The sequence below is a fragment of the Phragmites australis genome, chromosome 5, assembly GCF_958298935.1.
Source record: "Phragmites australis chromosome 5, lpPhrAust1.1, whole genome shotgun sequence".
NCBI lineage: Eukaryota > Viridiplantae > Streptophyta > Magnoliopsida > Poales > Poaceae > Phragmites > Phragmites australis.
In genome coordinates, this window is record NC_084925.1 from 1,552,450 (window position 1) to 1,567,302 (window position 14,853).

The 14,853-nt window shown below is 44.9% G+C and overlaps 1 protein-coding gene across 5 annotated transcripts; it reads right to left on the bottom strand.

Moving 5' to 3' along the window:
• Window positions 1-272: 272 nt before the first annotated feature.
• LOC133918294 (protein LPA3) lies at window positions 273-6,266 on the bottom strand. Of its 5 annotated transcripts, XM_062362105.1 has the most exons (10): window positions 3,929-4,192; window positions 3,677-3,791; window positions 3,206-3,382; window positions 2,337-2,384; window positions 2,217-2,256; window positions 2,024-2,124; window positions 1,599-1,791; window positions 1,398-1,496; window positions 1,040-1,157; window positions 273-769 (listed from the first exon to the last, which is right to left on the bottom strand). In XM_062362105.1, exons 3-10 carry the CDS (start codon window positions 3,329-3,331, stop codon window positions 646-648), a joined length of 849 nt encoding a protein of 282 aa, XP_062218089.1. In that variant the 5' UTR covers window positions 3,332-3,382; window positions 3,677-3,791; window positions 3,929-4,192; the 3' UTR covers window positions 273-645. The 5 variants fall into 5 exon arrangements, 4 of the variants coding, with proteins under 4 accessions (XP_062218089.1, XP_062218088.1, XP_062218087.1 ...); XM_062362104.1 differs by lacking the exon at window positions 3,677-3,791 and having other exon boundaries at window positions 3,929-4,195; XM_062362103.1 differs by lacking the exons at window positions 3,677-3,791; window positions 3,929-4,192 and adding an exon at window positions 3,505-3,645.
• Between the last annotated feature and the right edge of the window lie 8,587 nt (window positions 6,267-14,853).

The following is a 14,853-nucleotide window of genomic DNA, read 5'->3' on the forward strand; positions in this document are numbered from 1 at the left end:
CTAATTAGGGTTCACAAGCATACATTTTTAAGTGTAGTCAGCACAAGATTTTTCTATGGAGAAAAGTGCTTTTCGTTGCAAAATGTTACCATAATAGGTTATGCAGGACAACCTGGTTAACGAAGGCAGCAAGCATACATATATTGGATGCCCTCTGCAGGTAACACTTGCCAGGCTTCAAGTTCTAGGTGTTGAATAATCGCACATGGACGGTTGCTTTGTAACCCTGTTTTGGACATTATAAATTTATAATAGGTGCTAAAAACAGGATCACGAGGCACCTATTAGTCTATTACAATGCTGTTTGACAAGTTGAATCTATAGTAAGTACACGACTAACTGAAAGATGCAGAAATCCACAAAAACAAAACTCATAGTAGTAAGTACAAAAGCACAACTGTGAAACCTCATCAGACAATTGCGCTTTGAGCCCATACCCTGCGCTTCTGACCACAAATCTTCTAAAAGGAGGAGAAATGCTCAGCGTTCAGCAACATCCACTCGTTGGGTGCGAAGTGTAAACCAAAGCAGTTGAAGAAACGGAGCAATGGACGCATGGAGCAAAAAAAAAAAGTGCAGATAACAGTTGATGCCTTTTTTTTTGTTAATTTTTTTTATTGAGATGTAACTCTTGAAAGATCCTAGCTAGGCAGAAGGAAGAATGTCAAGGGCCACTTCCTTCAATGACGGCATTTCCTCTTGTTGATGCAAGCAGATGTAGCTACCGGATGATGCTTTTCTCAGGACCTTCCAAGGTCCAGGGTAACACCTGCCAGATAAGAATGTTCGGCATAATATATAAGACGTTTAGTCTTAGTTTACAAAAAAGATATTTAGTTTAGTCTGAATTGCAGTTAGCAGCATAAGTAGGATCCTCTGTGAAGTATGACAGGTGAGGCCGTTCATAATAAAGTTTTGAATGCTACCAGAATTAACAATTTATTATTAGTGATTTTGACTAATCTCAGAATGATATTAACAAAATTCTGTGTATAAAGACATAAAGCATATGAAACAAGCACAGGATCAGAATGCAAACCTGAAAAGTGTTCCCCCTTTGAGTCCCTTGAAATTGTGAATATAGTAAACTGTCTCCAGCTTTGGGAGAAATGTTTTGGAAAGCTCTGCTAGTTTTGGGTAGAAGAATGATGGATAGTCTTTGCTTGTCAAGGAAGTAGAGTAACATAAGAAAAAAGTGATAAAGCATACATTTTTAAGTGTAGTCAGCACAAGATTTTTCTATGGAGAAACGTGCTTTTCATTGCAAAATGTTACCATAATAGGTTATGTAGGACAACCTAGTTCACAAAGGCAGCAAGCATCATTATAATTAACTTATTTAACAAAAGATAAAACTAATATAGAAGAGAATGTCCATAAATACAGAAGAAGGATACAACCACTTCTTATTCGATCTAGTTCTCCATTGAATATTATTAGTTTCCGGTTGGTGCCAAAAACTGCTTCCTTGTAAAGCTCTTCAACCACAAGCATTTCTGTAACACATCACCATCATATTACTAAAGAGCTAGGATCAAGTTTCATAGAACAGTACTAATGGAGGGTAGCTCAAATTTAAGTGAAAAGGCAATGCAAACCATTGACATTGAAATAGGGATAAGCCACAAGGAATGTCTCATCTTCCGGTCTCACACGGTCTGCCATTTTGACCTTTGTTGTAAAACCAAAATCTTCAAATAAGGATGGTTTAGTTAGATAATCTAGCTTCAATGAACATCCTTCAAAGGCTGACTGTCTTGCAAAGGAAACCTCATTTGCCTCAGGAAAGAACTGAAACATGTGAGATAGGAACAATAGAATCAACCAGGAGTTTTCAGTAGATAAAAAAAGAGCATAATAAGTACACCTGTTTGTACTAATCCCTCGGAAAAATTGCCAAAGAGAAACCATGCATAACTCTGCTTCTTGCTATTTCAGTATTTCTATATGAGGCAATAATCATTCACAAGTTCAGTCAGTAGATATACATACTGATGACTAGAAAATTCTGAGATGGACATACAATTCTGGTTTGAGTAGTTTTCTCTGCAGGTACAAAGCGATCACAAAACTCTCTAATGAGAAGCAAGCTTCCAGTCATCTCATTTCCACCTTCACCATCACCTAAAACCAAGAATAGAAGAAAACTAGAGCATTTTAACCTGAAGTAGAACTTATAGCAAGGTAAGTATACAAAAAGGTCATCTATGTAGAACCTGGTACAGTTTGTAGTCCAGCTGTAGGGAACTCAATTTCCTGTAATATATTACATCACATTCTCTCAACACGAAAAATAAGAAAAATGAAGCCAATTTGACGATAAGATTCAGGCTGACCAGTAGCTGCTTTCCATCCTTAAGAGCTGATTCAGCAGCTTCTTTAGCCTGAAATCACTACAGACCCCATTAGTCAGGCCATCCAACTATCTGTTTCTTCTCACAATAAGCATGACCAAAAGTACAAATAAATGCTGTCATATCAAAGGTATGATTAATGCAAATGAGATTTATGTAATTTATAATCAAAAGGTAGCATCCAACATGCTGTCAGGCTTCTCTCCCATGTAGGCACATCAGAAAAGATGCTACCAAGTACCGACATTGCTGACTTAAATTTTGTCACTCGTTTGATATGTCTGTGGGCACTATTCAAACTACAGTTTCCAGTTTCAGTACAGTGTTGGATAGTTGGGTATTAAATTTCACAGTCCAGCCCCTTCATATGTTACGTTTCTAACTATCTAGGGATAGAAACAGAGAATGGAATAGTTCAAAAAATATGCCAAAAAAATCTGCATCTAAAAGCATCTAAAATGTAACATGCATGACACCTTGCTGGTTGCTGCTGTGATGATCTAGCCAAATACAATAAAAGCAAAGTAGCCAACTTTAAACAAAAAGATCTCAGAAAATTTTGACCAAAATGTACATGGCATCACTAATATGTTAATCATTCCACAACTGACAGACAAAGGTTTTGTCCTTCGTTCATTTGAAGCGTGAGTTCATCTTGATACAGTGGCAAAATTAAGTGAAGTTCACATACTTGAGCCACAAGTTATAAACAGCAAGTTCAGATGGAGACCCTATCCCCCGTTGAGTTCTCGAAAAAAAATCACATACTTGCAAAGCTGGCATTGCATCACAGGATCAAGCACACCTCGCAAAAATAGCAATATTCAAGAATAAGTTCACCCATGAATTACCTGCACTAGAAGTTCCGTGTAATCACTTGGGAACTTTTCATCAGACACACTGCGAGAGCCCTGGTCTCCAGTGACAGCACGAACTTGGAACCCAATTCTCGAATTTCTGTTTGCCAAAGTGAACATACCTCCGGTGTCCTTGCCATTGCTGATTCTAGCAGATATCCAATTTGCAACCTTAAAAAAAATCAAGAAAAGGAATGAAAAATTATAAAAATAAAGAGTGAACAAAGAACAAAAGATATAGCTTGTTTGGGACAGTGCACTAGTTTGTTGGGAAGGGGGGTTTTGGAGGTAACTGGAGGGTTGGCTATGGAGCCATAACTGGTTGCCATGGCCATTGAAGCCTGGGGTGGATGGATATGTGTGTGGGGACTGGGGTGGGGAGAGGGAAAGGGGATGAGAGAAGGAGAAGAATGTGTGCTGATATTAAAGGAAAATTGGAGTAGCAATCTGTTTGTGGGGCCTTACTGTGTGGTCACCAGTTGCTGTGGTGGGGAATTTCTTGTCTGTTATGACAGTTACATCATTACATGTATCGTGTGAACATGCTGCTATTGGTTCATAAGTAGACTTTTCCCCTACCCTGCATATGTTAAAAATCTTCATCACATTGAGATATAATTTTAGTATTTTGCACGTGGCAGCTTCAAATAACTGTTAGCTGGAAAGAAAATTGAAAGGGCTGTTTATTGACAGTTTAACTGTCTAGTACGGTAGTACCTCACTTTGCCTTATTTCCTCAGCCATGGCCACCCACCGAGGTTTCAAAGGATGTCACATTATGTTGATTTGAATTTCTTGATTACGATCTTGAAGGAATCTCCACAAAAGAATCAACTGAGCTCCAGCAGACCAGCATGGCAGAACCCTGTAATTCTTTCAAGGACTTTCAATTGGGCATTCCTGGCTTCTACCATACATCAATGTTTGAGGCCATGAAGGTTGTGAATGATCTCGAAGACACCATCTGAAATCCTTTTGATAACTATACCAAAGGATGATCGATAAAAGGATGCCGCAGTTCAACTTGCCTCTTCTATCAAGACAGAAATAGTATCAACTTCTCGGCATATCTGCTCAATCAGATGATGTGCATTATCATTCGATGAGAAGGAAACAACATCCCCCTTCAGCTCAATCCAACTACACCCAGTCTCCTTTTTCAACCCCCGCTCTTTCATAAGACCTCTAACACTTGCAGCACTGCTCCACATCTCTTTGGCAGCATATATGTTTGACAAGAGTGTATACATTCCACCATCAGAAGGTCTAGACTGAAGGACATTTTTGGCTATATGTTCTCCAAGCTGGATATCCCCATGAGCATTGCATGCGCTAAACAGTGTCTCCCAAGCATTTATTTGAAGGTCAGAAGGAATTTGTCTGGTAAAATCATAAGCCTGGTGTATAAAACCTGATCTTCCTAAGAGATCAACCATGCACGAATAGTGATCAGATCTTGGAATCAAATTCCAATCTTCTTGCATACTTCTAAAATAGTGCCAACCTTCATATAGATAGCCTTTGTGTGCACAAGCAGACAACACACTCAGAAAAGTTGCATGATCTGGGCCAAATCCATCTTTGGTCATCCTGTCAAAGAGTTCAAGAGCTTCAGCAGCCAGACCGTGATAAGCATATGTCGCAATCATGGCATTCCATGTCACTGTATCCCGTTGCAAAATCAGCTGGAAAACTTGGGAAGCTTCAATAATTAGCCCACATTTGGAGTACATAGATATCAATGAGCTCATCACCAAAGCATCATGCTCAAAACCAGTTTTGATTGTGCAAACGTGCACCATTCTTCCACATCCAAGAGCAACAAGAGAGGAACAGATAGAAATAACAACACTCCACGTGGCCTGGTCTGGTCTGTATCCTCCTCGAGTCATTTCCGACAGCAAACTTAGTGCTCCTTCATCTTTGTACCCAGAGATCAACGTGTTCCATGATGTCTCACTTTTCTCTGGCATTCTCCGAAACCATGTATTTGCACTATCCATGTCCCCTCGTTGGATGTAGCCCTGCAAGATTGTATTCCATGATACCAGATCCCTATCAGGCATGTCCGCGAACAATCTCAACGCATCATCCAACCTCTCACTCATCACGAAACCACCCATCATCGTGTTCCAAGCAAGGACATCACGATCAGGCATGTCCTGGAACACCTTCCATGCAGCATCAACATCTCCATTCTGCAAATACCCACGCACAATGGTTGTCCAAGATACCGTGTCCTTTTCGGGCATCTCATCAAAGAGACTCTGTGCAACCTCCATCATCCCAGCCCGCGTATAGCCTGTGATCATGACATTCCAAGAAACAAGGTCCCGTCTATGCATCCGACCAAACAGCTCCTCTGCATCTTTTAGGAAACCATGTTCGGCATAACCTGACAGCAAAGCATTGCATACTGAAGTTGATGGTGAAGGCGCATGGTCAAAGAGCTCCCTTGCTTCACGGACACGCTTCCTCTTCATATACCCGGAGATCATCGTCAGCCACGAAATGTCATCCCTCGACGGCATCACGTCGAACAGCTCACGCGCCCTGTCGACCATCCCGTTCCGCACGTAGCCCGACATCATCGCGTTCCATGAAACCACGTTCCGGTCAGGCATCCGGTCGAACAGCTCCCTGGCATCGGCGACCCTCCCGCACCGTGCGTAGCCCGTCAGCAGCGCGGCCCACGAGACGGAGTTCCTGAACGGCATCGCGTCGAACACCCTGCGCGCGTCGGCGAGCATCCGGTTCCTGACGAGGCCCGAGATCATGCAGTTCCACGTGAACACGTTCCGCTCGGGCATTTCGTCGAACACGCGGCGCGCGGCGCCCACCCTGCCGGCGCGGAGGTGCGCGGTGATGGCGGAGTTCCATCGGACGATGTCGCCGGCACGATGCGGAGGCGGAGGCGGCGTGCGGGTGTAGAAACGGTAGAGGAGAAGTGAAGCGCGGCGGGGCCTGCGGCGCAGGCGCGGAAGATTCTGGAAGCTTCTTTGCATGCTCAGAAGCATCTGAGAGTGGAAAGAGGTGCACAGTATCCGGGAGTTGCAGGTCTCCACGCAACTGACACAAGACGTGCTCTATCCTCGAATTTTTTTTAGCCTTTTTTAATTAATATTTTAATAATAGTCTGTCGGGACTTATATTTTTAGAAACTGGCCCTTTTTGTCGCGCCACAGGCTTTGGCGTGACTGATCACTCCGTCACGCCAAAGAGCCTGGCGTGACTCCCGTGCCACGTCGGCGGGCGATCCGTCCCGTGCCACGTGGCCGTGCCGACGTGGCAGCCTGAGTCGCGCCAGACCGCATGGCGCGACAGAGGCCCATACAGGCGCGTGGCTGTGTCCCCTCTGTCACGCCAAGGACGCTGGCGCGACTCCAGTCACGCCAACCTCTTTGGCGTGACAGAGGAGTATACAAGCCCAGCGCCGCCCTCTTCTCCCGCACGCGAACCGTTTCTTCCTCAACCGGCCGCGAGCAGGAGAAGGTCCCAAGCGCCGGCTCCCCCTCCCCCACCCCATTCTCCACGGATTTGAGCCCGTTTTGAAGGGGATTTGAAGGAAAAGAGAGCTACGAAGGTATCTCCTCCAATCCCCTCAATTTTTTCTGGTTAAATCGGTGTGCATTGCTAGTTTTTGGAATGTTAGGGTTTAGAGTTTGATTCGATTGATCTACGAAATTTCAACGTTTCGGTTTAGATCGGTGGTCATAAATCGTGCTATGTATGTATACCAACGCATATCTATCGTGTAGAATTTGTTGCATGCAATCGGTTGAGCGTAGGAAATTGAAATTCGTATATATATACGAAATGTATATGAGCAACGTAAGTTTTTATATTTGTATGCTTGCGGAGGATGTTTTGCATTGTAGAGATGTAATGTAGTCGAATTGAAATGTTTAATGTGTAGGTTTTTAACGTGCTATAGCGATGATACACGTATAATGTTTGGATGGTTTGTGTAGATGGAACGCATTATCCGTGTTTTTTTATGGTGGCACGGTTAGTAGAACTGGGGAGATCGATAAGATGCGAGAGGAAGTGTTGAAATTTGGGAACGCTCCTTGCTTCGATATAATTGTTGCTCGGGTTAGGGAAGTTTTGAATGTTGATGCGCAAGGAAGTAATGTTACCGTTCGGGGAAGGTTGGATGCCGGCAGGGGTGGTAAGGTGCACTATATTGTTATGGAGCTGGCGTCAGAAAATGATTGGAAGCTGTATAAGGATTGTTTGAATGGTTCTCAAGTCTGTTGCGCGGAGTTGGTAGTTGATGTGGCTGTAGGCGGAAGCTCGATGCCATCGGTTGATGGTGTACCGGGCATAACTAGCCAGGATGTTGAGCCTGTTGAGCAATTGACCTAGGAAATTCCATGTATTGTCGCAGAGGGTGCCGGTACCACCATACTCACGGATGGTACAGTTGCAGAGTTACTCCAGGCATCTGTTGAGGAGGCACATGCTGGTGGTTCAAATAAATTTGACCTGGCAATTATATGTAATGATTTCGATGATGATTATTTTGAGGATGAGGAGGCTCAGGAAAATGCAGAGGAAACTAAAACATTTTCCTTCGACAGTGAGGATGATGTCGAAGATGATGAGACAGAAGAAGTTGAACATGTTAGGCAATGACACGGTGGTGTTGAGGCGGGAGCAGAGGCGGGAGAGAATGAGGAGATAGCTTGGTGGGACGGAATTTACACGGAGCAGGAGGTAAAGACACTCAAGGCGGTACATGTGGATATGCCCGAGGTGCCTGGTTACGAGGATATTTCGTTGACGAAGAATGCTCTATGTGACAATGGCTTAATGTCGATAGAGGAGGAACAAGACAGTGAGAAGGAGTTGGTTAAGAAGGGGATGTTATTTGATAGTCTTGAAGAGGTGAAGTTTTGGTTCAGGGACTACTCAGTTCGGCACCACCGGCCATACGACGTGGTTCGTTCGAATGCGAAGGAGAGGTACACTTTAAAGTGCCAGAAAGGTTGTGGATGGGGTGTATGGGTCCGGCGTATCCCAGGTGACAGCCAATGATGGAAGGTCACAAATGTAAAACAGCCTCATACTTGCGGGTCTGCGAGGCCGGAACAAGTGCACTCCCAGTGCACGACAACTTATCTTGGTCGACGCATCGCCCCAATCGTTAGGGTGGATCCAGACACGACTGTGGCCTCTCTAATTGAGTCTATAGTTGGGTTCACAAATTACTGGGTATTGTACGGCAAGGCATGGAGAGCCAAGCAACATGCCATGGCATTACTTTGGGGAGATTGGAAGGAGGCGTACGCGAGGGTCCCTAGGATCTTGAATGCAATTGCACACATCAATCCCAGGACGAAGTGATTCATATCAACTGGTGGCATGATGGTCAGCGATGGCGGTATCATTAAATCGGTCATGCAACGTGTGTTTTGGTGCTTCAATCAATGCGTGGAGGCCTTCAAACATTGCCGGCCCGTGATAAGTGTCGATGCCACATTCTTGACAGGAAAGTACAAGGGCGCACTGATGATTGCTGTTGGCATCGATGCAGAGGATCAGTTGATCCCCCTAGCATTTGCGTTGACGGAGGGAGAGCGGAACAGTAGCTGGTCTTGGTTTATGTGCCTGGTTCGCCGTCACGTAATTGGAGCGAGCCGACAAGTCTGCATGATATCGGATCGGCACCAAGGTCTCCTCAATGCAGCAAGGGAACACATGGAAGGTTACCCTCCTCTCGTGCACCGGTGGTGCATGCGTCATTTTGCTGCGAACATTTGGAGAAGGCAGAAGAGCAAGGAGGTATTTGCCAAACTCAAAGTAGTTTGCAAGGTTAAAGAAGAGAGACAGTTTGAAAAGAAGCTAGTAGAATTGGAGAAGATACTGAACGAGCTTGCGACAGAGTGGTTGAAGAGCGAAATACCTAATAAGTCAAAATGAGCGCAGGCCTTTGATGCGGGTGGATGTAGGTACGGAATCATGACAACAAATATCTCTGAGGTATTCAACAATGTCCTTAAAGGTATCCGTGCAATGCCGGTTTCTGCCATCGTTGAGTACATCTTTCATAAATGCAACTACTACTTTATCGATCGGTGGAAGAGAGCACGCGCAGGTATTGATGCTGGTGAGGTGTGGGGAAAATCCATTGCTAAGCACCTCACGTCGCAGGGGGGATATCAGCTACACATGAAGCTCAGCTCTTTGATCCAAGGAGCTATGTTTACAGCGTGAGGTCCGCATTTCGGACATGCGTGGGGGGTGAGGGCTCCGGCGGTAGAATCTACAGAGTCGACTTAACCACAGTGCAGTGCACATGCAGGACCCTACAATTGCTGCATATCCCGTGCTCCCATGTTATCACAGCATGCCGGGCGAGAAGAGTAGACCATACAAGTCCCGACTACTTAACCCCATTGTACTAAAAAACGATGGCTCTGAAGACTTGGGAGTCCACCTTCGAGCCTTTACTTGATGCTTCACAGTGGCTGGAGTACAATGGCGACGAATATGTGCCCGATTGTGGGCTATTGAAACAAAAGGCAGGGAGGAGGAAGAGGAAACGTCTTCGGAATGAGATGGATGATAGCAGCAAAGGTTACGGTGAAGATATGTACGGAGCAAGAGACTTTGACGAGGCACCTATTAAAATTCGTTGCTCCATATGCCACCGGTTGGGGCACAGGATGGAACAACACAAGGCGGGTCCGAAGAATAATCCTAATCGTAGGAAAAGGGGGAATTCTAGTAGCGGGAAAGTAGATCGCAGACAGGTAGAGGTGCACTACCCGCTATCGTTTAGTTGTTCTTTATGTAATGTTTTATACTTGGCATAATTATTATTTTTCGCTCACTAACAACTCTCTCACTACTTACATTGCAGGGCGATGGCGCACCCCGACTACCCGCTCCTTGAGACGTTTTACGACAGGGAGCACCGAGCACACCTTATGGTCGATGACGGCGAGGTACGATTTATGCTTGCTTGTTACTTCTAAGTGCTACGTAAGATGCATGTGTCACTTACATTTTGAAGTTACAATAATTCTTTCAGGTGCTATCTCCTCTTCGTATTCGCACTCGCAGCCCTCTCAGGTGGGATGAGAGGTACGCCCCATACATTGGGCGTGCAGGATTCCTACCGTTAGCCCGGTTGGTCATGACCAGATTGCCGATGTTCGACAATGCAGCTTTAACGGCGCTAGTCGACCGCTGGAGGCCCGAGACACACACCTTCCATCTCCCTTGTGGTGAGCTCACGGTCACTCTCCAGGATGTGGCCATGATACTCGGGCTTCCAGTTGACAGCCAGCCTGTTTGTGGGAATGTGCAACTGAAAGGACAATGATGTCGCCTAGAGGGGGGGGTGAATAGGCGTTTTTTACAAAAATTCAACCCTTTCTACCGTTGGCCTAAACTTGCAGCGGAATATAAACTAACGAGTTTTTCACAAGAGAAAAACCTAAATATGCTAGGCTCAACTAGTGCACAATCACCTTAAATAAGTGTGGAAATTACAATCCTAAGGTGACAAAAATTACTCAATTCTAGCTAGAGATATGCAATAAAACTTAAATTGAAAAAGGCTGAAAATACTGTTCATATACCTGGAATTACTGTTCATCCGGAGTATACGGTGTAGTCCGGATACTCCGGTGTGTACAGGTCCGGAAACTCCGGTAAAGGCCGGATTCTCCGGGTTCTGTACAGAACTGAGCCCAAAACTGAATAAAATTAATGAGTAGAGAGTTCTAGCTCAAACCAAGTGATGTCGTGTGTTCCCGGAGATGATTCCAAGTAGATTCATGAAGAACCTACACTCAAATACACACAAACAAGTAGATCGAGCAATATGCACAAAGATTTGAATAAGAACTCAAAAGTAAAGAAACAAGAGAGGAGACACAAGATTTGTTTCCCGAAGTTCGGATTCACCATCGTGAATCCTACGTCTCCGTTGAGGAAGCTCCAACGAGCCGGGTCTCTTTCAACCGCTTTCCTCGATCCACTCTTGATTTCTTCCCTTGCGGAGGCGAAATCGAGCCCTTCACAAACTTTCCCGCGGCTCACCACAAGCACGGGAGCTCACCGGCGACACCTAGCCGGCTAGGAGGCTTCACCTCCAAGAGTAACAAACGCTTCGAGAACTTCTTGTCAAGAACTCAAGTGCTCAAGATTGGATTTTAGCTCACTTGCACTCAATCTTCCAATCTCCCAACCCAACTCACTTTTCTTCTCAAATCACACACTAGAATGGAGTGGGATGGAGTTCTTTTGGCTCTAAAAAGTGTTTCTTTCGTGCCCTTGCAGCAGCCCCAAAGGATGGGGTGAGTGGGGTATAAATAGCCCACTTCAAAAAACTAGCCGTTGGGCTCTTTTCTGTAACTTACCGGAAAATCCGGCCTACACCGGAGTCTCCGGCCACTCCAGGTACCGGAGAATCCGGTCTTCACCGGAGTCTCCGAGTACAGCACAGCTGACCTCCGAAAAACGGCGATAACTTTTGATTCCGGAGTCCGATTTCGACGATTTTGGACTCTATGGAAAGCTTATTCAGAGGGCTACACATCCCAACTGAATTCATGACCTAAAACATATAGGATCAAATTAGGAACACTCCAAAACCCATTTTGGACACTTCCACACTTTCCGCTCCGGACTCTTAACAACAAACTCTCACTTTGGGTTTGGTTGGGAACTCTTGAGCACTGAGACGCGACAATTAGCTCACGTTGCATCCCTCTTAATAGTGCGGCATACCTATACTCAAATTCAAAGATAAAACTCGTTTGAACCACTTTGAGCATTTGAAAACTTTCAAGTACCGCTTCTTTTTCTTTCAAACCTTGAGGGTTACCAACTTCCATATATTCTTCACTCCATCTCTTCTTGATTCTTCATATGATTGATGTGAATCATCCATAGCTTCCCATAGCCTCGCACGGTCCATCGGCGCAAAGCCTTCACTCGCTCTTCACCACCGCCTTGGTCCTTCGGCGCCAAGCCATTTGCTTACCCTTCACCACGGATGGTCCATCGCAGCCGAGTCTTGCTTGCCCTTCACCGTCTTGCCATAGAAAACCACTTTGTATTCGATATCTTCAATGAATTCACTTTTTCATATATGGAGTCCACTCTTGTTCTTCACTCTTGGCATATATGATTTCAATTCAACTTATGCCTTTTTATGGATCCTAACCCCAACTCACTCTCAAGCACAAAGTACATGGGTTAGTCCATAAAACATAAATGACAACATTTATACCTTAAGTTACTTTATCTCCACAAGTAACTTATTAGCCTTCATGCATATTGTCAATCTTCATATAGAACCTAACCCCACTCATTCTTAAACACATAGCACACGGGTTAGTCCATAAAGCTCTATTGACAAGTCATACCTTTAGTTACTTGATCTCCACAAGTAACTTAGCCTTCAAGCTTGTTGCTAATCTTATTGAGCTTATTCTTCTTGTCATGAGCATCACTAAAAGCTCATTTACTTTTGATGCAATTCTTTGAACTCATGGTATTTCTCAAAGAATCCATTCTTCATCATTTATGCATCTCCTATGGAATAACCTAATAGCAATTCTCAATATGATTGTTAGTCCATAGGCATTGTCATCACTCAAGCTTCTTCTTCTTTTTATGAGCATCACCAAGAGCTCATTTATCTAGATGCATATTTTCAATCTTCCCATTCACCTAGAGGTCATGCATGTCTCTCATCCATGCATCACCTATGGAACAATCTACTAACAAACTTAACACCATTGTTAGTCCATAGGTATTGTCATTAATTACCAAAACCACACATAGGGGCTAGATGTACTTTCAGCAACCCGCAGGGTGGAGAGACATGGTCGAGATGATTGTTGGGACTAGGCCACCAGAGCCTGCGTAGGACGCGAAGGACAAGAAACCTTCAGGCGTCAGCTCCGCCTGGTTAGCTCAGAACTTTACAGAATGTCCTCACGATGCAGCGGAGCACGTCGTCGAGAGGTACGCCCGCGCTTGATTGTGGCATCTTGTTGGAGGCTACTTGTTCCCAGACGGGAGTGGGAACACAGTATCGTGGATGTACTTGCCGCTACTAGGAGAGGAATGGGAGAACGTCGGCCTTTACAGTTGGGGATCAGCCACGCTCGCATGGCTGTACCGGCAGTTATGTGATGCTTGCCGGCGTAGTGGGGACCATGCCAACCTTGGTGGATGCGCGTACCTCCTGCAGGTGTGGATGTGGGAGCGCCTGCCGGTTGGTAGACCCGATCGTTTCTCCCCCGGGGTACGTTTTAAAGTTTTGTTTCAATTTGTATTCTTTGCAGATATTTTGAAATGTCATATTATGCGTGTTTCCCTGCAGGTTTGGCTGTTCTGGGTTTTGAAGACCAAAGGCGTGACAGCGTCCTGAGTCGCGCCAGAGGCCTTGGCGTGACTCAGTACAGAGTCACGCCGGGCACTTCCCCCCCCCCCAAACTATCCCGGGGGGTACTGCAAAATGGTAAGGCCCGGCGTGACACGGCACCTTGTCACGCCAGGGAGGTTGGCGTGACAGAGAGCGCAAGGCGGCAGGGATTTGTGACCAGTACCCTTTTTGTAAAAGATTTATCCTTATTATGTTTGACAAACCATTCTTTGCTAACATGGCTCTTAACTACTCCAACACATTCTTTTCGCCCTTCACATCCAACCAATAGCTTTTTGGCGCGTTGAAAATTCCCTCCCTCACTTTACATACGAATTTCAATTTACCCAACTCATATTTGGATATTAATTCCTCAGGGCGTGGATTACCCTTCGCCACAGAGTCCGTGTCAGTATAGTACACATGCCACTCCTAACAAACAAACTTTGCAACCGAAGTTTACAAGGAAAAACTAGAATGACGTGGCATCCGAATATGAAGTTATGCGAGACAGAGAGCGCAGGACAGTAGCATTGAAACTAATACTACAAAATCCATTACCACATTAGACCCGAAAATGAGCAATGTTGTTGCCATATTAAATTTAAGTCCGACTTACAAATATTCATTGCTCGTCGACGATGATTACATATCACGTTCATAAGTAGGTGACATAAGACAATTTGTGCTGCTAGGTCTAATCGTCTAGCCCATCATATAACACCTTGTCGTCATCGTCGTCTGGGATAACCACGAGTAAATTACCAACAAGCGCCTTCATTGTCTCTATTTCCACCTCTGTAGCCGAAACATCTTTACCCGCCATGGTAGTACTTCTGATGGGGGGATACAAAGCACGGTAGTAATCACGAGTTTCTTTCTTCCTGTTCTCCAAATAGCTTGACAGCACGTTTGGAGGACGCTTACTTCGCCATGCAATGTCATGATCAACCGCTCCTTTATCGAGGTACTCCTCCCACGAACATTTCCGCGTTCTCTGCTTAAGAAAATAGATATGCACAACAATTAAAAATACGATAGCGCAACATTGAATATAAATACTACTCATTAACCAACCATATCATTGCCGACCACATGTCCGCAGTAGTACCCCACTCCAAGTTCCGATGGCACTATCCCGTGATTCGCATTCACACCACAAGGGCACTTTCTTGGGGCACAAGGTTATGTAACTCTTTTCCTCTTCACTTCATCTTTCCATAGACCATCAGGTCCGTACAATGGATCC